General features: G+C 46.4%; 1 protein-coding gene across 1 annotated transcript in view; it reads right to left on the reverse strand.

Moving 5' to 3' along the window:
* CDH4 (cadherin 4) overlaps nucleotides 1-23,393 on the reverse strand; it is an 821,769-nt gene that overhangs the window by 287,923 nt on the left and 510,453 nt on the right. The window contains exon 4 of the mRNA XM_075901106.2: nucleotides 5,227-5,403. Within this exon, the coding sequence (XP_075757221.2) occupies nucleotides 5,227-5,403 (177 nt within the window). The remainder of the gene's footprint in view (nucleotides 1-5,226; nucleotides 5,404-23,393) is intronic.

Consider the following 23,393-nt stretch of genomic DNA (forward strand, 5'->3'; position numbering starts at 1 on the left):
TCCTGGAGCTGAGAGCCACATGGCGGGAACAGCCTGCATTTTCAAGCGGTCTAGAACTGCAGCAGGCAGGGAGCCCAGCCTTTCTTGGGAGTGCTACACGGCTGCTGTCTGGAAGACACATAGGTAATCACCTCTCAGCCAAATCTTACTTCTAGAACTTTTGCCCCTCCCTTACCCCAACTCCCTCCCCCAGGTCACTATCTAAATCCTCTGTACCTCCCTGCCCCAGGTCACAACTCCCTCCCAGACTCTGTATCCCCTCATATTCCCCTCCTGAGCCAGAATCCTCTCCTGCACCCATACTACCTGCCTGACCCTACACCCCAATCCCCTGACCCAGGTCACAACCCCCTCCTCCACCTAAACTCCCTCTCAGAGCTTACACCATGTCCTGCACCTCAGTTCCTTACTCTGTGCCCCCTTCTGCACCCAACCTCCATCCTAAACCCTGCACCTCCCGCATAGAAAAGTGCGGCCTTTGAACACTTTCCAAAATATTTGAGTGACCCTCCATCAAAAATTATTGCCCATCACAACTATACACCAAACACTTTCTACAGAAAATGAGGCTGGGTGCTACAAAGGCCATCCTATTTCGTGACACACAATGCAATAAGTGAAGCCTCTGAGGATGGCGTGTTCTGGTCTCCATGCCATTTCACTGGGCAGCAATGCCTCATTCTTTACCTAATATATACAATGAATAAGGCCTGGATTTTGTGAAGAAAATAGCCACAGGTGCTGGAACTACAGGTGTTGGGGGTGCTGCAGCATTTGCAATTCCGAAGTTTCTAATCTGCATCCCTTTTCTGGAAAAGGGGTGCAATGTAGACACAGCCATAGAGCTGGAAGAGACCTCAGGAGGTCATCAAGTCCAGCCCCCTGCCCAAGGACCAGTCCCAACTAAATCAACCCAGCCAGGGCTTTGTCAAGCCGAGACTTAAAAACCTCTAGGGATGGAGATTCCAAATTGAAGAACAGTATGACACAATGGCTAGAAGCTGAAATTGGAAACAATCAAGATCCAGTTTAAACAATGACTGTATTTAACAACTAGAACAGATTACCAAAAGATGTGATAAATTCATAATTCATCATCTGGAGTTTTTAAATTGAGATTGGATGCTTTCCAACAGATATTCTCTACTTCCAACCCCAGTTTTTGGATTCAATAGGTTTCGCTTACATAGACTGGAAGGATGATTCCCTTCTTTGCAGGAAGGACCTGTTGGAAATTCCATGGCTATGATGCAATAGTTATGATGGACTAGCCTTAATATTTGTGAATTTTATTCCCACATTCACACAGGATCAGATCAATGAGCTATGCGGATTTATGACAGCTAAGGATCTGGCCTACAATTTGCTTCTGTACTGCTAATGTTTTCTTACATCAGACATTTGTTCTTTCTTTCTTTCTCTCTCTTTTTTTTTTTTGTACTCCTCTCGACCTAAAGACATTCAAACTCCTAATGGTTGACATATAAACAGACATAATATTCCTTTGAATGAAAAACAAAAATGTAGTTACCAGAAAGAATTCCACTCCCCCCTCCAACCCTCTTCAAGATTAACACTGTAGAAGTTTTGGGGTGGACAGCTGATTTGATTTGATTTTTTTCATTTTGTCAGAACAAAAAGTTTTAACGAGCACAGAATAACAGCTGATCCCCCAACTGAACAAGTAGCTCAACATGCAGGCCTACGTGGCTCCATCAAGCTGCATTCACCTTTGCTATAATTTAAGCTTCATTCAGGCACAGCCTTGCTAAAAATACTTACAAGTAACTAATCAACTTCCATAAAATGGAATTTTCCCCTTCACAATAGCAAGCAGGAGTAGGAGGGGACGTGAATGATTTGCCTATGCATTTCAAATTAGTCTGGCCTATAAAAATGCAAACAGAATCCAGCAAGCAGTGGGGAAAAATGTACATTTAGTAGATTTGATCTTTTCTAATGTTCAGGTTTTCCTATCATTCGATACCTCATCTTGGTTATACAACACTACTCATAGACATCACAATGGATGGACCACTTTTCATTAGTTATGTTTGCATCTAAAATGTAAGCTCAGACAGTGCTCTCTCAACCAAGGGGAAGTGCAAGGTATACGAAAGGGGTGGGCAATAATTTCTGACCAGGGGGCTACTTCAGAAATTTTTGACGTGGCCATGGGCTGCCCCAGAAGGGGTGGGGCCTCAGGCGAAAAGGGTGGGGTTAGGACACTTCTGTGCTTCTGCACCCACAGACCCTGATTGGTCTGGGGGTAGAGGAGCACACAAAGTCTTTACCCCCCCCCCAGAGAGAACAGCTGGCTGTTCCCTCTAGGTACCCCTGCTCCTGGCGGTGGGAGGAGATTTCACGTGCTTCCCCCTGCTGCCCCCAGGTCAATCAGGGCCTGGAGGAGGGGGAGCAAGCCCTGCCCTCGCCTTGCAAAGGAGCATGGTGCTCAGAGTCAACCACCAGTTGAGCAGCAGCTGGTGGTTGCCTTTAAGTGCTGAACCCCTTTTGCAGGGTGGGAGGAGACTTCATGGCACCCCCCCCTCCCCCGCCTCCAGGCCAATCAGGGCTTAGGGGCAGGGGGAGCACGTGAAGTCTCCTCCCACCCTGCCCAGGAGTGCACAGAACTTCTAAGTGCTGCACTCCTTGCAGGGCGGGAAGAGATTTTGCGTGCTTCCCCTCCACCCCCAAGCCCTGATTGGCCTAGGGGCAGAGGGAGCAGCAGGGCCTCTGCAGGCTGGATCAACTTGCTTGGCAGGCTGGATCAGGCTTGCAGAGGCCCTTTTGCCCACCCTTGGTCTAGGAACTACTATTAGTTTTGAAAGGCTTACAAAATGGATGCCATTCTGTGACACACACACCACTTTTTCACACCTTGGATTCAGTGCTCTGTTTCTTCATGTGCTCTTTCTGCTCTAGTGTATGAACAGAAGGGAACAGAAAAATCCAACACCCACTCCTCAGGAGTGTTTGAAATCAGACCAGAACTGTTCACCTAGCTCTATTAAGCTGCCGAATGTCTTGTGGCAATCTAAATATAATGTGGATTGAACTAAGCACACAGTTCTGGTCTCTGGAAACATAGTTCTCCTATTCTTGCCAATTAAAGGGCAGGGTCTAACTGCTGAACCTTTAACATATGCTAGCACACACTTCATTCTACCCCCACTCATAGGGACTATCAAACGGGTCAAGAGCCTATATGTTGCAGAAAAGGCCAACCCCCATCAAATATCAAACACACAAGCTGGAAACATCAGGCATTCTCATGTTCAATCAAGCATATGGTATTTGTGCAAGGCTGTGACTTTTCCCTCCATTGTAATTCCTTCTGTACTTCCTGCAGCAGAAACAAAAATCACAGTATTTTAAAACCTTTCCTCCTCTCCATGTCCAAATTTTGATTTCATTTATTTTAGTTTTATTTTTATACTATTGTCTGCACCGCAGATCTTGAAGCCCTCGGGGGATTTATTTCTTTAACAATTTAAGAATATATTTTCAGTATCTAGCTGTTTTTTCCCCCAAGGCTGGCGTTTCTTTAAGGTATGAAAATCTACTCCTTATGTATGTAAAAGATTACAATTGTCTTCCCTATTTGTGAACACGACTTCACATTCTGGAGTTCTACAGTCTTATCTCCAGACAGAAAGAACAAATATGTGAGGTGATATTAGCCATAGTTAACAGATACATTTGCCGTGGTAATCTGATAACACTATCATATGCCAAGGTTTAATAAACGGGAGCCAAAGCCTCTTCAGCCAAAACTCATAATGAAGTCAATGGGTGAGGGGGACCTCTTTTGGCAATTAACTTGCTTGCTGCATAGCACTCAAATACTGACAGGCATTCAGCAGTAACCCAAACTATTCATTTTGCTTAGTGGAGTTTAAGTTATTGAGTTTTTCCTCCCTTTAATTCATTTGAGTAACTGGAATTACAATCAATATTATATGACATTACATTAAAGGGACAGACGGTGGCCAGATTCTGCATGCCAAGCAGGCCTGCCAACTGGGGGGGGAGGGGCAAAAGGGGCAATTGCCCGGGCCCTTTAAATTGCTGGCAAGCACCAGGCTGCTCTGAGGGCTGGCGGAGCTGGCACAGTGCATTCCAGGCAGTTTTGTTAAAAACAAAATCAGGCATTAAAAATATTTGAATGCCAATAATATCGTGACTGAAATCATCCCTGCAATATTGTACCAATAACACAACGGCACCCGATATTTGGTGGATTGCAAATGCGCTTCTTTCAGACATTATATGACTTACCAAGTTTCCTGATACTTTTATGGGATTTAGCAAACTACTTGTTCTTTCCAAGTATCATGCAAAGTATCAGCTAATCAGTGAGGAACAGGTAATGACAGCAATTCATTTTAATCCAGGAAAGGGCTCCGCAAGCATTGTTTCAAGAAGAGCGGGGTGAATTTCCTGACAAGGGATGTAAATTACACACCACTGCTTTTTTTAAAATTAGATCTTAAATTCTGCAATTATGTCACAATTTTCTTCAAAAGGAAGAATTATAAAATATCAGTCAGTGAGTCTTCCTTTCCAGAGACCAAAATCCTGGCTCATAAAACAAACAAACAAACAATCACATGAGTTTGTAATTTTGCTACATTTATCAACACAAATCAAATGCATCCTGTAGTCCTATTTTTTAGTCAGTCAAATGTCAACATAATCTACCATGGGGCTAGGAACTGATTTCTATGACTATCAAAGAAAGGAAAGAAATAAGCAACATGTAGTGTAGGAGCTAGTTAATGAAGGATTTCATATAGCTTCGTACATCAATACCCTTGTCAGGCAGGCAAATGTATATCTGCATCCTGACTGATAGTTGAGAAAAGATTCTCAGGTTCTAACACCCTTTCATATTTAGGAGTCACCATTCCTGGCTTCACACCTGCAGTCGTTATCTGGTTGAGAGGGCTGGCAACCTGCCATTTTGGCGAGCTGAGCCAACCTCTCCCCCAGGATTAGCTAGAAGGAGCTGATTAAACTCCTGCTGTGTTGGATTTGAGGGGAGGGAAGACTTGGACTATTTGCTTCAGATCACCTGAATACCTCTTGGATAGACCTTGGCCCAAGAACGGAGAAAAATGGGGTTGCAATTGAATCAGGACCTCTCATGCTACAGACTGGAGTGCACCTGTTATTACACCAGACCAAGCACCTTTTTATTAGTATTATTTCAATAGTTGCACTTACCCTAACCAGCTGCTGAGGGAAGGGCCCTCTTGAGTTTTCTGGCACGTTGACTGGGGGGATGACCCAGTCTCTCTTTTGCCTTCTCAGCCCGTTAGCGTTCTGGTGCTGGCGCCATGGTAACAAAGTGTCGCTTGGTGGCTGTGCAAGATCCGTAGAGGCATTCTTCTTCCCTTTTTGCTGGTTTTGAGGAAAAAGAAAACAAACTGCTGTTAGCTTTCCCCAAGGTAAGTGGGAGAAAAGCAGGTGAAGAAAAAACATTTATTGGGACTATTGCTTCCATGGAACGTTCATGCATAGCTGTAAAAATTGTTGTTATTAAAATGAAGTAAACATTTCTCCATCAGAGAGGTCTAAAATATACTTTATTGGCATCTTTGCTGCCACTTCATTTTCACACTGTATGGAGCTGTCATTATCAAATCAAACTGCTTTGCAGAATGTATTGTCATCATTATCCCAAATTGCAGAAAGCTTTATGAGTGCCTTGGATAAAGAAGCCTGCAATTTTTGAGTAAATATAATGTACCTGGGAAACCAAAAAATAACAAAACTCCTCAGGGGTGATTTTAACTCCACTCTACCATGTTAACCTGGCTTCAAAAAAGTGCCAAAAAATTTTAGTACATGGTATTATGGAAGTAATTTGCCCTCCTAACTCACAAGGGCTAGGCAATGCTTCTGCTCTGGTGCTGAAAAGGTTAATCATCACAAATCTTGAATTCTGTACATAAAATAATATTTTTAAACAGAACTTGATTCTGAATATATACACAAACATCATTCTGGGATGCATTAACAGGAGTGTCATAAGCAATGAACAAGAAGTCATTCTTCCACTCTACCCTGAGCTGATCAGGCCTCAACTGGAGTATTGTGTCCAGTTCTAGGCACCAGATTTCAGGAAAGATGTGGAGAAATTGGAGAAGGTCCAGAGAAAAACAACAAAAATGATTAACGATCTAGAAAACATGACCTATGACGACACATAGGGGGTTGGACTTGAGGCAAGGGGTGACCCCTGAAGGCTGCCCCCCACAAATAGCCTTCAGGCTGCGGGGAATGAGGGGACAGGAGGGTTCAAAAAGATCAGCTGTACTGGGTCAGACCAAAGGTCCAACTAGCCCAGTATCCTGTCTTCTGACATTGGCCAATGCCAGGTGCCCCAGAGAGAGTGAACAGAACAAGTAATCATCAAATGATCCAATCCCTATCACCCATTCCCATCCCTGACACACAAAGGCTAGAGACAGAATCCCTGCCCATTCTGAACAATAACCATTGATGGATCTATCCTTCATGAATTTATCTAGTTCTTTTTTGAAATGTGTTAAACTCCTGGTCTTCACAACCTTCTCTGGCAAGGAGTTCCACAGATTAGATATCACACTACTTGATTTACAGGTACACAGCTGGATCTGCACCAGCACATCACTGCAGATTTGAATTATACAAAAAGCACGTAAAAATAAAGTGGTTACCATTTTAAAATCTGTACCTTACTGCTAAGTGGGTACTGACCTTGGCTGTGATAATGTTTCCTTGTATCTCCAAAATGCCTACTGACCTTGATTCTGTTTCACATATTTGAGAAAAGTCTGATTAAAAATGTTTAGCACCGACCTTAAAGATGATCTATTTTTCAAAATAATTAGCCCATTTTCCATCAAAAAATTTCAAAATGAGAAGTAGCTTTAGCAAGTGATGAATAAACAAACAGCATCATAGTATGACTCTTAGGGTATGTCTACATAGCAGGGCTACAGTCAAGTTAAACTAAGCAAATTCAGCTACATCAACTGTGTAGCTTAAGTCAAAATAGCTTAATTCAGCTTTTGGCTCAGTCTACACAGAAGGAAGTCGAAGGAAGAGCACTCTTCCTTCAACTTCCCTTACTCTGCATGAAATGAGGACTATCATGAGTCAGAATCAGAAGTCCTCCAGCTCAACATTATTTCCAAATAAAGGCTTGTAGTGTAGATGCGCGCTATGGTATTTTGGAAGAAAATGCTACTGTGTAGATGTACCATTAGAGATGTACTCTTACGATAAAGTGGGTACTGTTGAAGTTATTCTTAGCAACCCATGCCTTAAGTACAATATTTCCAGTAGGATACTCCTACTTTAACACCACAGGTACTATTCCCTCAACCACTGACAGGAGGCAATATTAAATAAAGAAAATAATCAGAAATGTGTGTATTTAAATTAGGCTTATCAGATGCTAACCATGGGAAAATCTATATTTTTAATTGGCTTCCAGTTTCCAAAGCAAGTATTTGGATCAGTTTACATAATTGCCATGTGAGTGTGGGGACAGATTATGAAAGAGTGGTCAAATAATTTGTGCTCTGTTGAGTTTACATATTGGAACTCTTCTGAACTAAAGACAGACTTGAGAATTAACACAAATCCCAAAGCTCTGTGTATACGGAAATAATTAGTGCCTGCTCGGTAAGGCAGTTCCAGCCTTTTTAGTCTTTGCTGGCAGGTGACTAGACAGTGACAAGCTTTTTTGCTGCCCTGATGATGTTTTCTTACATTAGAATAAAGTGTCGAAGTGTCTCTGAATTCGGTATGCAGAATTTTAAAAAGAGCTTCACAACAATCTGATTTATAAAATCCCAACAAGTCTTTTTCATCTTCATTTGTTGATGATGTGTTCTAGCGGCCTTAATTTCTCTTGTGTTGTTTAAATAAGTTGTACATGTTTTTCGGCTGTTTTAAAAGCTGCGAGACAAATGTTGTAACAAAGTCTGGTGAGAATGAATGCCAGACCTGTTCATTCTTCTGACTGAAATATTCAGGAATAGCAGCAATGATCAACTATAAACACCGGCAAGCTAGCATGTTATTTTGAACCTGCAAGGATTTAAAGCCCAACTCAAATGTGGAGTGTAAATACAGAAGCTTAATTATACTAATTGCTCATAAAAATTCCCCATTTTATTTTTGCCAGGAAATCTTTTTCCATTTAGTTAACAACTGCTCATTCCCCCTTGGATTCATGGAATCTGAGCACTTCATGACCAGCAGTGTATTAATCCTCTCAGCATCCAGGTGAGATACTATTATTCCCATTTTACACTTGGGGAACTGAGGGACAGAGAAACTTGCCTGAGGTCAAGGTGGGGTGTCAGTACCAAAGGAGGAACTTGAACACAGGTGTAATATCATTTGGAGTTACAGAGAATAGAAAGAAATTGCTTGAAACACAGAGAATTGTAGTGGTTGCAAGTTGCCATTTTATTCCATAACACAGAACTAGAACCAGCCAAAAGAGGCTGGGCTGACCCCTTATCAGGGCTGTTCCCCACTCTGGCATTCCAAGAAGGTGGGGCTCACAAGAGAGCTTCAAAACCTTGCCTCAACAGGCTTTGGCTACAAAAACCTCTCCTCTCCCCATCCTCCGAATCATAATACAGGCAGTCCCCGGGTTACGTACAAGATAGGGACTGTAGGTTTGTTCTTAAGTTGAATTTGTATGTAAGTCGGAACTGGTACATATTGTAGGGGAAACTCTAGCCAAACATTTTTTTTAGTTTTGGATAGCATAGGGAAAGGTTAACTCCCCTCTAATGTTTGTTTTGCTGTCTGTTCCCCTGTTCAGAAGATTTCACATCTATTTCTGTCCCTGTGACAAACTCAGGACTAAAGGAGTAACTCATCAAATACCAAACAGCTCTGCACCATGCTTTGAGCTAATAGCTTTATTTCCACACACCACCCAGGGTTCTAGGAGGAGGGTCCTTTTTTTGCTAACACAATGAGGCCAGCACTTTGTTTGTTTTGGTGGAGTCTTTGTTTGCCCAGGGAGCCCAGCATGTATTGGGGGAGGAGGGGCGGAGAGGCTGCTTTTGTCTGCTGTTCGGCAGCCTGTTGGGACCTGCCTGGGTTTAAATCATTTTGTGTCTCTCAACTCCTGGTTTATCTCTCTTACACAAAGAAAGCAGGCAGGGAACCCATAGCCAATTCAAATTTCAACCCTCTATCTCAATTGGTTCTCCCGGCCCCCTGGTAGGTAGCTTTGCTAGCTACCTGACTTAAATCCTTAGTCACTGGGTGCTGATTAGCACTACTTCTGTCCATTATATCTCTAATGACCTAACTCAGTTACTATAACAACAAGATCTGTATCTATGACAGTCCAGTACCGTGCACAACAACAGGTCTCCACAGGCTGAAGCTAACTGCCTAAGCATTCTGTTTCAATTGTCCCACCAGTGCATTTTCTTTCAGGCCATATTCTGAGCCGGGTTCTCCGTTCTGCCGGAGCGGCGTTTGTTGCGGGAAGAGGGGAAGGCGTGATTGGTGGATACAAAGCGGCTCTCTGTGCTATCAGCCAAGCCCCAGCACAATTTATGCTACTCTACACTGAGGCCTACCGAAAGACAACAGCATCCCATCCACATAGGCCTACCAATGGGGAGGAAGGAAGGGGGCATCTGCCCTGGGACCCAGTGATTCAAAAGGGCCTGGAGTTGCTGGCTGCTGCCACTTCCACAGTAGTATCAGCGTAGCCAGGAACCCTGGTCCCTTTAAATGCTGCCGGAGCCCCAGGCAGTGCTCTCTAGACATAAGAACATAAGAACGGCCGTACTGGGTCAGACCAAAGGTCCATCTAGCCCAGTATCCTATCTGCCAACAGTGGCCAGTACCAGGTGCCCCACAGAGGGTGGACCAAAGACAATGATCAAGCGATTTGTCTCCTGCTATCCCTCTCCAGCCTCTGACAAACAGTGCTCTGTCCTGGGGAAAGCTAAACCCAGCCCTGCCCCTTCTGCCCAAAGCCCTGCTCCTTTTGGGGGAACAGAGCCACCTCCCTTCCCCATCTTGCTTAGGGGTCCAGCGAGTCTGTCAACCCCACTGCGCTCACCCACTCTCACTCCTGGCTACATTCCCTGGAGCAGGATAAAGGCCAAAATGGAATGTAGTTTTGGGCCCTCCTGTCTTTTATTTATGTAGGGCCAAATTATGCTGGGGGACAGAGGAAGCACTTCAGTTATAAACACAGGGACAGACTGCCTCAGGAGCTGCCTCCTCAGCAGCCTGTCCTCTCCTGCAAACAACCAGCTCTGTGGTTCAGGGTAGACAGTGCGAGTGGGGCATCACCCTGCTCTATCATCCTTGACAGAGAGCGATGTTCCCTGTGTTCCCCAAAAAGTAGGGACTATGCACATCTCTAGCCTTCATGCTTGGGATGCAGATAGGCAGATGATCACCTTGTGCTCTCCATACTCTGGTGCAATTGAATAAGCAAGAGGAACAATGTGCCACTTAATCTGGGGCCTATATTTGCAATGGTATCTTTTCTTCTTCTTATTCTCTGTACACTTAGGCTACATCTACACTACGAGTTTTGCTACAAGAGCCTATGCAAATGAAGCGTGGATTAGCATTTTCTCACACTTCATATGCATAATCTCTTCCGATCCGTTTTTGTGGTAAGGGTTTTTGTGCAAAAACAAGTAGTGTGGACGTTTCCTTTTTGCGCAAAACCCCCTTTTTGCATAAGATCCGGTAGACCTCCTTTTTTGAGACATACGGATCTTGTGTAAATGGGTTTTTCTGAGAAAAATGGCCCCAACTACACTGCTTGTTTTTGTGCAAAAACCTCTTGCATAAAAAGCCTCAGGCAGAGAATATGCTAATGACAGCGTGACAAATGCTAATGAGCGCTTCATTAGCATACTCTGTCGGCAAAAGCCGGAAGTGTAGACATAGCCTAAGGGTATGTCTACACTGCAGAGTTTTTCCAGAAAAACAGCCGTCTTTCTGGAAAAACTACACTTACGTCCACACTGCTATTACATTCTTTCAACAGAAAGTCGAAAGAACCGAGGGGGTTTTCCGACAGCGGTAAACTTTTTTCTACAAAGAAGAAGCTTTTTTCTGAAAAAGGTGTGTGCGGATGCAGAAAAGAGTGTTTTTTCAAAAGAAAAGGCCTCCAGGAAAAAGCACAGGCGTCCTGGTGGCCACTCCATCCACAGTAATCACAACTGAAATGCAAGATAGCATCCAATCAATGTGGACACTATCTTTTGAAAAAGCAGATTGCTTTTTTATTGTGCTTTTGCTGTGTAGACGCTCTCTTTCAAAAAAAGTTTGTTGGGAAAATCTCTTCCGGAAAAGCTTCTTCCAAAGGAAGCTTGCAGTCTAGAAGTGACTACAAACTCAGAGCACCATTTTGTCCTTTGCAGATCACTACCCTTTAATCACTGAATGGATCTGTCTATTTTAACTATTTATAACAAGGGTGGCCAAACTTTGAGCTGCATACGACAAAAAATTTGAGGGCCAGAGTTTGGGGTTTCAGCAGGAACAGGGCTTGCTCCATGGGGCTGAAGGTAAGGTCGGGGGGTGGGGGAGATACCATATGCCTGCCCCTAATTTTTGCCAGAGCTGGCTAGCCCCATTTGGTCATGTGATGCTGCTAGACCCTCTGCTTGCACAGCAGATGGTTGAGCTGGCAAACCAGGAACTGCACCTTGAGCAGAGGTGAAAGTAAGTAGGTGAGCCCTGGTGTGCAGGGACCCGGGTTGCGATAGGACAGTACCCGTAAGAAATTTGAAGTTACTTTCACCATTGGCCTTGGGTAGAAAGAGCAGCAAATAGCCGGGAGCTGCAAGGAGAACTACTATCTCTCCCTGTGGAGCTAAAGCAGCTGTCCCTCCCTGCCTCTCTCAGCTGTGTACCACTACCTCTCCGCACAGAGCTAACACCTGGGAGCTGCAGGGAGGGGTGGTGTCTTGGGGGTATGACTCAAATTGTTGATGGAGCAAACATTTAAATTGTGCCCATCACTCCCAGCAGACACCAGTCATCTCTGGCAGAAACCCCTAACCATACCACCCTATGGTAGGTCAGAACCCCAAACACTCTCCAGCCCCCACAGTCTGGTAAGCAGAGAATGGGAAGAAAGTAGGTGAATTGTGAGACATGATTTGGCTATCCCTGATTTATCCCTAATAGCTTGGCATGAAAAGGACACTTCATGGTGTCTTTCAGATAGATCTAGGGCAGGGGTGGGCAATAATTTTTAAGGGGGAGGGCAAGATTTTGGTAAGTGGTCAAGGGTCGCACTTCTGTGGAGGAGGCGCGGGTTCTGGGATGGCGGGTGGGGTGCAGAAGAGAGCTTGGGACAGAGGACTGGAGTGCAGGAGGGAGTGTGGGTAAAGGAGGGGGTTATGATCTGGGGCAGGGGAGTGGGGTGCAGGGTCAGGGAGGGAGTTCTGACCTGGAGGAGGTGGGGAGAGGGGATACAGAGGGTATGGGTGGTGTCTGGGGCAGATAGTTGGGGGGAAAAGAGGGTGGGGTGCCAGAGGCAGGCTCTGGAGGGGAGGTGCTTACTTAAGTGGCTCCCAACCAGCAGCTCTGCAGGAATCTGAGACAGGCTCCCTGCCTGTGTGCTGGGCGGGCTGTACCACGTGGCTCTGGTCCAGCACAGGGAGAGAGGAGGTTTCATTAGCTGCCCCTGCAATAAGCAAAATTTCTCAGCTCCTGTTGACCAAAAAGCTGAGGGACTTTGCTAGGAGGCGGGGACAGAGCGTGAAGCTTTCTCCTCCCTGCTCAGACAGCATAGCAATTAGCAGCCTGCTGTTTAAAGCGGCTGCAGCTGCTCTGTAGTAAGGGTGCCAGCAAAGCGGCCGTGGGCCAGATCTGGCAGCTTGGTGGGCCAGATCCAGCCTGCTAGCTGCCTTTTGCCCACCCCTGAGCTAGGGGAATGTGTCTATCATGGCCTCTTGAGGAACGAAGACAAAGCCCTTCAGACTGTTTCTGCACTTCATTCTGCAACAGAAGGGAAAACACATGCCAAACCAGCAATCTAATTCTGCTTTCTGCCAGTGGTTCCTTTCCATCCTGGCTCTTTGGAGGTGGAATTTAAAATGTATACCAAGAGCTGTACGTTGAACAGGCAAATTAGGGCTTCAGCCAAAACACTAAGTCAGTTATAAGTTAGAAAGGAGACATGGTAATTTGGTAATGGCACCTGCTTAGGACACTGATGAATCAGAGAAGTCGATTGGAACGAAAGGTTGGACCAAAGCCCTTAAGTTAAAGGAAGGAAATTCAAGACAAAGTATGGGGTGAAAGGGAAGCTGTTGCAGGGGAGACCATCCTGGAAAGCAATTCTAAAGGGCCCAAGGCTACTGGTCCCCGCCATAGTGGGATGGGAGGTCATGGCATAGCATAGGTGGTGCTAGGGGATGGCTTCCACAGCCCTGCCCCTTCTTCCTGAGGCCCCGCCCCTTCTGGAAGTGCAGCCCTCCCCCCATTGCCTACTTAAGTTACAGGAGCAACCTGACCCTCCAATCAAATCACTTTACAGTGGCCCTTCTTGGGCCTATTATTAAAGTCCATCCAAAACTATGAAAACAACCAAACCTTCAGCCCAGCCAGCCTCAGTGGCCACCTCTTTCTCAAAGACACACCTCAAATGCTGTAGTCTTTTCACGCCTCATTGTAGGCTCTTGTGCCTAAAACTGGCCAATGGGAGCTGCAGGGGCAGCACCTACGGACAAGGAAGTGTGCAGGGTTGTCTGGCTGGGCCTCTGTGTAGGAGTTGCAAGGGGGATGTGCTGCTGCTTCTGAGGGGTAGCTTGAGGTAAACTCCACTAGGAGCCGAAACCTTTGAGCCCCTGCACTCCCCTCCACACCCTACATCTCTATGCCAGGCCTGATCCCCCTACTCTCCTCTGAACCACTTGGTTCCAGCCTGGAGCCCCCTCCTGAACCCCAAACCCATCATCCCCAGCCCCAGCTCTGATTCTACACCCCCAGCTGGAGCCCTCCTCCTCCTTCTGCACCCCAAGCTTCAATTTTATGATCATTCATGGCACTGCACACAATTTCCATACTGAGATATGGCCTCACTGGCTAAAAGGTTTGACCACCCCTGCTCTAGGTGATGTCCAGAATTTAAAACAAATTTGTCTGCACTCCTGACCCGAGCATATACAACTGCTCCGCTGTAAGGTCTCCACTGTAATTACTCTGTGTCGGTGGGAGACAGCTCTTCTGATGGCACAATTAAACCAGCCCTAATGAGTGGTAGTAGTTGCACCAGCAAGAGAATGTCTCCTTCATGAAATGAGGTTTACAGGAGCGGTCGACAAAGCCTTCCCCTGTCGACCGATCCATGTCTTGACTCGCGCGCTGTGCCGATGATCAGCTGAGCCAGCACAGTGTGGTGGCCATGTTTATTTTAATGAAGCCAGAGATATTTAAATCCCAACTTCTTTGACTATGTCGGGTAGCCTAGTTTACATTCCGCTGTCAGCAGAGGCATGTAGTCTGGACCAGTGGTTCTCAACTGTGGGCCATATGGCTCCCCAGGGGCCACACCCTACCTCTAGGGGGCCACATGGAAAAAATAGAACGTTAGGTAAATTATGTACCTTTTTTTCCCCAACTAACAGCGGCTATGAGGGGGGCCACAGGGGTAAACGAAGCTCAGAAGGGGGGCATGAGCAAAAAAAGGTTGAGAAACACTGGTCTAGACATACCCCCACTGACCTAGCACTGTCTACACCAGTGCTTTTGTGGATGAAAGTTTTGTCCATCAGGGGTGTGTTTTTTCACAAAAGTGTTAGTGTGGATGAAGCTTAAGTAAGTTTAGATGACACTACTTAAAAACACCAGAGGTTCCTTGGAGCTCTGGCTTTCCTGGGCTTCTGTTCCAAACTTAGAGATTCCCTTTTTCACATTTTGCACTGGCTGCAAAGGCAAGGAGTACCCACTAGGCTGATGACTGTATTTAAATGCTTGTTATTGTTAGTCTGTGGCTTGTCAAACTTTAATGGGTGGCCTGTTGTGCTAAGCTCAATTCCCATTTACAAAATAGATCTAAGGAGGAAATAACTCACATAAGATGAATGACACTAGGGATTCCAACAACCACAATTACCATCTCAGATTGCAACGGGAAAGCTGCGAGCCACAATCTTTTCACTAGTCCACAAATGAAATCAGTGTGTGTGAAGTAATACCAGCTTTCACCTTCCGCTACACTTAGCAGTAACCAGTCCAGCCAGCTGGCACCTCTCCCCTTCCAACCAACCTGTCTTTGATATCAGTCAGCCTCTGGCTACAGAGACATCTGGAAGTTATTATCCAGCAGAGCGTATCGCAATCTCATTTACATAATATAATATAATATTTTGTGTTCCTGCTTAGCTGAACATTTTGGATCGCGCTAATGTTTGGGTAAATAAACCACCATTCTCTGCATATAAATAATGTTGTGTCTTAAGGTGTATTCTTTAAAGATTATTAATTTTATAGCAATCAGCCCTGGAAATGAAACAAGTCCCATTCACTGCTGAAATATATTATTCTTGCTTTGTAAATAAACAATAACTGTGGTGGGAGGAGAGGTAAAAGTGTTTTCATTTCCAAAATATCAATGTTATTTATGACTTGCTTATGTCTTTCTGATTTGTTAGTCTTATTATTTTCATTGCCTTTTTACAGCTTTGCGTCATACACATTTCTGAAGATAAATAATCGGGGTTTTGTTTTTATTGTCAACCCCAATATTTTACTGAGGTTAGATTAAAAAAAAAAAAAGACAAGTCTCTCTAGAACAATCCTCAATCCAGTCCTCCAACATATATCTCTTCTTTTTGCATACTTAGATATATTTTGAAACGTGGTACCATTTCCTTTCTCCCAGCATATATATAAATAAAAGTATTTATTCTGAAGCATTTTAGCTGGTTTCCATGGTAGCTATGGGAATGACAGCAGAAAATGCTATTTACCAAACCACAAAATAAAACAATGAAAATATATCTAAGTTCTTTACAGAGAGAGCATGAGAATGAGGCTGGGTAAACATCTGCATGAATTCTGTTCTGAGGAAACAACATTTTGCTGACATAGGTGATGGTACCAGAAGAACAATAAGCCCCCTTTCTCCAAAATACAACTTTTTTCAGCTATTGATCTTTTAGCAGTGAGAGTGATTTCTTTTTGTTGTTGTTTTTTTCCACTCAGCATAATGAAAGTTTTTCAGAACAAAGGGAGAAATTATTTTAGGGTAATTGATTCTCTTGTATTTAGGTCATTGTCGAATTTGCCAAAGTTGAAGATGGGGGTGAGGGAGTGATAGAAAGATGACCCTTCTTATTTTAGACCTTCTTTTACTACAGTCAATTTAGTTTGTGTTGAAACTGTGCAGGTGAAGAATCCAAAATCTGTTTTCTTTGCTGTTTTTCTGTTGGAACTCTATTATGGCTACTTATCAGCCATATTTACAAATAATTGTAAGCTCTGTGCTGAATTTAATCAAAGATAGCTTCACGTCACGTGCCATTAGCATCAATGCCTAAATTGCTATTCATGAATGATTTGTGTCAAAGCGCTCTGAAAACTGGCATTTTAGCAGCAAGATGTTCCTGTGTGTATAGTGCTTCAGCAGGGGCATTAAATTAATGTGTTTGCAGAGAAGCTACTAACTGACAATAAGACGTGATTTTGGCAGTGTATTTCCACTTTAAAGATAATGAACAGTATTCAGATACAGAGAAGATCCCCTTCTGCGCCTAAAACTATATTAATAATTTCTGGTACAAAAAGGAAAAGGGGAACCAATCCAGTCTGGATATTTCAAGTGCCAAATCAAGCTGTTTGATCATTGCTATTTACAAAAGCAAACAACAGAATCTCTGTATTTGTGACCTTTATCAAATCTGGCTACACATAGTCAAGAATGTTATGTTTGGTTAGGAACTCATTAAACCAAATTACCTCTCCGTTTATAGAAACCATACAATTACAATATAAAACATTTTTAATTAAATCAGCTAGTTAAGCAAAAATTCATTACTTTATCTCTTTTTTTTTATCAGTTAACGGCGTGGCTGCATAGAACAGATCACATTAGAGTCAATTAGTAAGAAAAATTGTCAGATTTGGCAAGCCACACAGACTTTCAGAACACATCGGCTGACAGGAAAAAGTTTGAACAAGATTCTAAGAGAGCCATCTCCCTTAAAGGAGACAGTGCCCTGCAATATCAACACACATGGATTATGCATGCTGAATCTGTCACCAGAATGAACAAACTGGTGTGTATAGGTGACCAAACTGGGCAACCAGCGGTATGCACATGCTATTTGTGCACGAAAGATGGTGTGTGTATGCAAATGTATGTCACGACAAATATGTGTCCACACGGCTTTTGAAATTTGGTTCCATCTAACTAATAACGCCAATGCACTTAGCTTTGTGGAGAACTACAAAAGTTTCTAATATTGTAAGAAAAAGTAAGAAGAGTATCAGATCCATCTGAAAGCACAAGAAGGGATTTTTAGGAAGGCAGAATGCCCATCTATATGATTCACCCTCCTCCCCAAACAATGCTGTTGCCAACTTTGTACTTCCTGAAAACTGGACTCCCCCTTGCTCTGCCTGTTCTTTGGGCCGCACCTCCTGATCCATCTCTTTCCCTGAGGTCACTTCCCCCCTTGCTCCTCTCTCTCTCCTTCCTCCTTGCTGGATCCTCTGCCTCTTCCTCCCCCCTAGCTGGGCTCCAGCTGCTCCAGGACTGAGGCAGAAGCTACAGCCTGACCTGGAGCCTGCTGCCTGCTAGCAGAGAAGAGGTGGGCCAAGCTGAGCAGGGGCTGGTTTATGACCCGACACCTTCCTCTACCTGCAGTGATCAGACACTGCCAGGTCCCTTTGGTTGAAAACTGAACACCTGGCAACCCTAGGAGGGGCAAATTTCATTGCCTTGTTGCCCATGTCCTCCACACATGGGCAGAGCTGGAATAACATTTTGTGGGCTCGGCGCCAAACATAGTTGTAGGCCCCCATCTGATCATTATCAGCCCCTTCCAAGTGTGGGCCTGGTGTGGCAGTGCCATTTGATCCCATGGGTATACCGAGAACTGAATCTTGGAACTTCCTCAGGCTCTCTCATTGAGCCGTACACCCATGCGGGCTTGCCAGTGTCCATAGTGAGCAAAAATTTCATCGAGATCGGGGGAAACTCCCCACAGATTTATCTTCTTCCTCATTCAGACATTTTATAGCCATGTAGGACCACTCTATTCCACCAGTCACTGTATGTGGCCCAGGTCTCAGCTCCATAAAGTTCCCAGGCAGCAGAGAGCTGATCTTTTCTGATAAATCCTTCCCTCGGTACCCATTCTGCCGTTTGAGCAAGCCACTTGCAAACATCATTTCCCCAAAGTGAGCACCCAGCCCTTAGGAATCTGGTTTCTGAGTTCAGACTTCAAGGGATTCAAAGATATGGGTGGAGAAGACTGGTGTGATGGATAGAAATGAGGGCTCAGTACCAGCCTTTGGGATGAATATAGAATCATCCATACTCTTTAGGAAGATTTCAGGATCTGCATATATGAAACAGGGGGTATTCTGAAGACTGACATCTTCAGCTGTATTGCTGTTTGCAAGCACATAGTTTTCATCTCTTGCATCTGGTTAATTGAATATGCATTTGATATAAAAAAAACATAGTGCTTGTTCTTAGAAAAGCCAACAATGCACAGCTAATTCCAGATAAGTAAAGCCAGTAAGCTGACTTTGTTTTCTTCTGGAATATTATCCCACTCAAGTTTATCTTTTCATAAATGCTGACGTGAGCTATAAGGGCCTAATATTAGTTCCATAAACAACAATTTCTTGTTTGCAAACTATACCCATAGGTCCCATTGACACTTTCAATTGCAACAGCCAGTCAGATGAGAACAGTGTGAAAAACTTTATCTTAAGTATTTACTGTTATGCTAGAATATCGCTCAGATTCCTCTGGGGTAATTCAGCACTCCAGTGGGAAATATGTGACCTCATTTGCATTTTCTAATTGAATTGCTATCAGGTTTCCTGCAAGACTGAACCAAAAAAAAAAAAAAAGTTCCTACAGTTACTAACATCACTTGTGCTCACCAGAAAAAAGTTTACCTTCAAGAGAGAAAATAATTCTTTATGGTTCGTAAAATGACTTGTTTTTTATATGTAAGCCTCTTTGCTATCAAACTTAAGATTCTGTAGTTAAAATTCTTGTATTACAGTAGTCAACACTGAAAATCTGCCAGGCCAGCTATGCCTAGGATAAGTAGCTTTTACCACATGTTTATGCAGTGTTCCCTATAGCGCCTTCAAGAATGAGGTAACGTTATCTCTAAGGTAATTAGCAAATATTTAGGGTGTTAAAACAAAAGAGAGGAAACAGAGGAAATAGTATAAGTGTTGTTCAATTTTAAAACATCAGCTTCCACCAAGAGAAAAAGTGCTACTGTTACTGAGATATGTGGATAACAACATCTCAGACTCTCCAGCAAACAGACTGCAGCAGCAACACAGTTTTCTGAATTCTATGACATCCTCATTGGAGAGCAGCAGTCTACCTGCACGCTGTCCATTGTGAAGGCTCCTCCAATACTACAATCTTTCTGTCTAAGCTCCATCTATGGCCCCTGTTGTCACAGTATCTGAGAACCTCCCAATCTTTAATGAATAAATCCTGACACCAGTGCAGGGCTGTGCTCTTAGTTCCATTTTACAGGCAGGGTGTTGAGGCAAAACAAGTATGTGGCTTGTCCAAGAGCCCACACATGGCAGAGCAGGGATCTAAACCCGTGTCTCATCAGTTGCAGACTTGTGCCCTAACCACTGCGTCCAGTCCACCCCCCTCTTTGCACTGTAGTAACCATTAGGACAAGATGGCTTTCATAGGCGTGCGCAGCACATTTCATTAGGGTGTACACCCAAAGAATTTTTTTTAAATGTACTCTGACTCCCATTAGCCACACCCTCTGGCCCCTATTAGCCACACCTCTGGAGGTAACACTTTCGAGGCAATATGGACATATGACCATAAATAAAAAGTGTCATGTGACTCCCCCCCCAAAGGCTTTTCCCACCATCCTCTTACCAACAGGGATTGGTTTGGCCCTCACCAACCCCCCCTCGTGCAACTATCCTGCAATTGCATTAACCCAATGTGTGTGACATTAACTCAGGGGGTGGAGAGGCTGGGGGAAGTGTTCCCTATAAGTTTCCTCCCATGAGCACAATCAATTTTGTGTTGTGCACCAGTACTGAGTATGTGGCTTGTTTGGATATGCCCCTGTGGTACCCAAGTTATTAATAAATATCTTATGAACCTCTACCTTTCCCCTCTGCTACTCTGTCTCTTCCGCTTGCTGCATCAGCTCCCCTGGTGCCTGCTGCCCCCCCAACCCCTCACCCACCTCTGCTGTCCTGACTCCTGCCCTTCTCACTGCCCTCAGCCCTCCTGAGACCTGCCCCCCTCTACCAGCCTTTCTTTCCACCCTGTGCCCACTCCTCCAGTAGCCCCACTCTGATCAGGTGAGCTACCCCTCCTCATCCCCTTTCCTAACACCTCCATCTACACACGTGCCCTGCCTCTCTCCTCTGGTGCTGGTCCCTCCCCTGCAGGTGTCTGCCCTTCTGCTTCACCCCCAGAATCCCCTGGTACCTGCACCTTCCTGGTGCCTCCCCCTTCCCTCACTGCCTCTGCCCCCTTTGCATTCTTTTTCCATGATGCCCACCCCTCACCACCCTCTGCCCCCGTTCCCCTCATGCCCCTGTGTGCCCTCACACGTGCCTTGCTCCATCCCCGCCTTCCTCATGCCCACTCCTTCTTTCAAGCCTTCTCCCAGCACCTCTCCTTCTCCCCTATAGCCCCCAAAGCCCTTCCCCTCTCCTCTCCTAGCATCATCCTGTCCCCCCCTCTCACTGACACCTCCCCTCCTGCCCTTTTCCTCATTGTCTCCACTTGGCCCCCTGGCATTTGTCTCTCTCCTACACCCTGTCACTTGGTGCCTTCCCCTTTTTTCTTCTGACCTGCCCCCCTCTCCTCAGCACAAGCCCCTTCCTCTCTGACCCTTACCCCCTATTTTTTCCTCCTCTTCCAGCAGCTGCCGACTGGTCTGTAACAGAGTTCTAGGGTCGCCCTGACTGTCATCCTTCTGATACTCCCCCTACTCTGTCTTTCTTAGGTTTCTCAGCCCCCTTTTGGGCCACCCTGTAGTCTCTGGTTCCCAAAGTCCCGGCAGTCCCCATCACTTGGTGCTTGCACTGGGTCCGACTCATAGGGTAGACCCTCCCGCCAAAAAACAGACACACTTGATCTTGGGGTGGGGAGAAGGAAGAGGGACTGGCTGAGGGCCTGGGACTGGCCGGGGGAAGAGAGGGGCCGGGGGAAGAGAGGATGGGAAGCAGCTTGGGGAGGGGGTTGGGGGCCAGCCGTGCTGCCCCCGATCCCGGCCCCCTCCCCAAGGCCATCCACACTGCCCCCTCCCCCCTTTCCTCCCCTCGGCCAGCTGCACTGCCCCCAACCCCCTCCCCTCCCCGAGGCCAGCCACGCTGTCCCTGACCCCGGCCCCTCCCCGAGGCCAGCCGCACTGCACCCAATCTCTTGCCCGGGGCACACTCCTGCCTTCCCGCCTGGGGTTTAAACTCACCTCGCTTGATGGGGCGGCTGGGTGACGTTGCTGCATCCCTGCCACCTCTTCCCATGGGGTCCTAAGACCCACTGGTTTTGGCTGCGCATGCGCGGCAAACCCGGCGCAGTGTTCATTCCCCAGAGCGCTGAAGCGGTGCTCCTTCGCTCACGCCCCCTGTGAAACATTAGGGTGTGCCTGGGCACACCCGGCACACCCTGTGCACACGCCTATGATGGCTTTTAAAGAGGAATCTCTCTAGACAGGCCAAATAATTTTTGGAATTTTCAGGGCTGGTAAGAGACATTGCTTAGCCCTGGGCAATGGGGGAGGAGGGGCTTGGCTCTGGGCCCCTGAAAGGGGTGGGGTCTTGAGAAGGGGTGGGGCTAGGAGCTAGCCTCTGCCAGCCAGCCCTCAATGCTGCCACTGTGCAGGGCTCTGGCAGCAATTTAAAAGGGCCCCGCGTTCTGGGCTCTGTAAGTTGCTGGGCCCCAGGATATCTGTCCCCTTTGCCTGTTGGTGGCCCTGGGAATTTTAATTCACGGATAATTCTGAGCCAAATTTTGTTTTCTCCTTTTAATTTAGTGAGGAAGTGGAGCAGAGGGATATTGCAATTCTCTTTTGTCTAGTCAGGGCCAGCCTTAGGGAAAATGGGCAAACTTGTGTTTTGGTGCCCCTCACCCTTGTGGGTACAGCATCACCCATTTCCCCTGGCATCCATTGGCTCCCCAACCCCTGCACTCTCATCCTGTGCTCTCTACCACTAGCCCCTGCATTGTGCCTCCCTTGCCCTAACCTTTGCACAGTGCCCTCTTCATCCCAACCCCTGCACTTTCCTCCCACTTGAGCCCCCAATCCCAGCCCTGCACTTCCAGCATGTCCTGCCACACTGCTCCTCGGCCCAGTACCCTCCTCCCCCTTTGTACAGCAACACCTATGCCCAGTTGCTCCTTCTCCTTTGGCTATGGCACCCTGGGCATGGGTCCAGTTTGCCCAGCCCTAATGCCAGCCTTGTGCCTAGTACAGTAGACTTCCGATAATCTGGCACCTTTGGGATCCAGGGTGTTCCGGATTATTGGATATGCCAGAGTATCAGGAGGTACTCTGGCAGGGGGGCTGTGATGGGTCTGCGAGGGGGGGGGGGTCGGTGGAGAACGGCACGGCGAGGGGCAAACCCTCCACCGTTTTGCAGGGAGGTGGGGGAAGCCCCACGCAGCTACCAGCAACAGGCCAGCTGGGGCTGCAAGCAGCAGTGGCGGACTTGGGGAACCGGCAGGGCAGAGCAGCTGGGGTGCTGCCGGGTTGGTCCTGCAGTGCCGCTCAGGTGAGGGGTGGAGCTGCGGAACCAACCTGGCAGCACCCCAGCTGCTCTGCCCCGCCGCTTCCCCAAGTTCATCACTGCTGAAACTGATGAGCGGCGGACTTGGGGAACCGGCGGGGCAGAGCAGCTGGGGTGCTGCCGGGTTGGTCCCGCAGTGCCGCCCCTCCCCTCACCCCCTTTCCTCCGCTGCCACTTGCAGCCCCAGCTAGCCTGTAGCAGGCAGCTGCATGGGGATTTCCCCTGTCTCCCTGCAAAATGGTGGAGGGTTTGCCCCTTGCCGCACCGCTCCCAGCCGCCCCTGCCCCCCGGCCGGCCGAAATGCGGGTCCCGGCAAACCCATCACAGGGGTATAATCCCCTTCTTCTTTCCTCCCCTTCCCCGGCCCGTGAGTGTGCGTGGGGCTCACAGGAGCT

Source organism: Pelodiscus sinensis, chromosome 17, assembly GCF_052426305.1.
Source record: "Pelodiscus sinensis isolate ZL-2025 chromosome 17, ASM5242630v1, whole genome shotgun sequence".
NCBI classification, from domain to species: Eukaryota; Metazoa; Chordata; order Testudines; family Trionychidae; genus Pelodiscus; species Pelodiscus sinensis.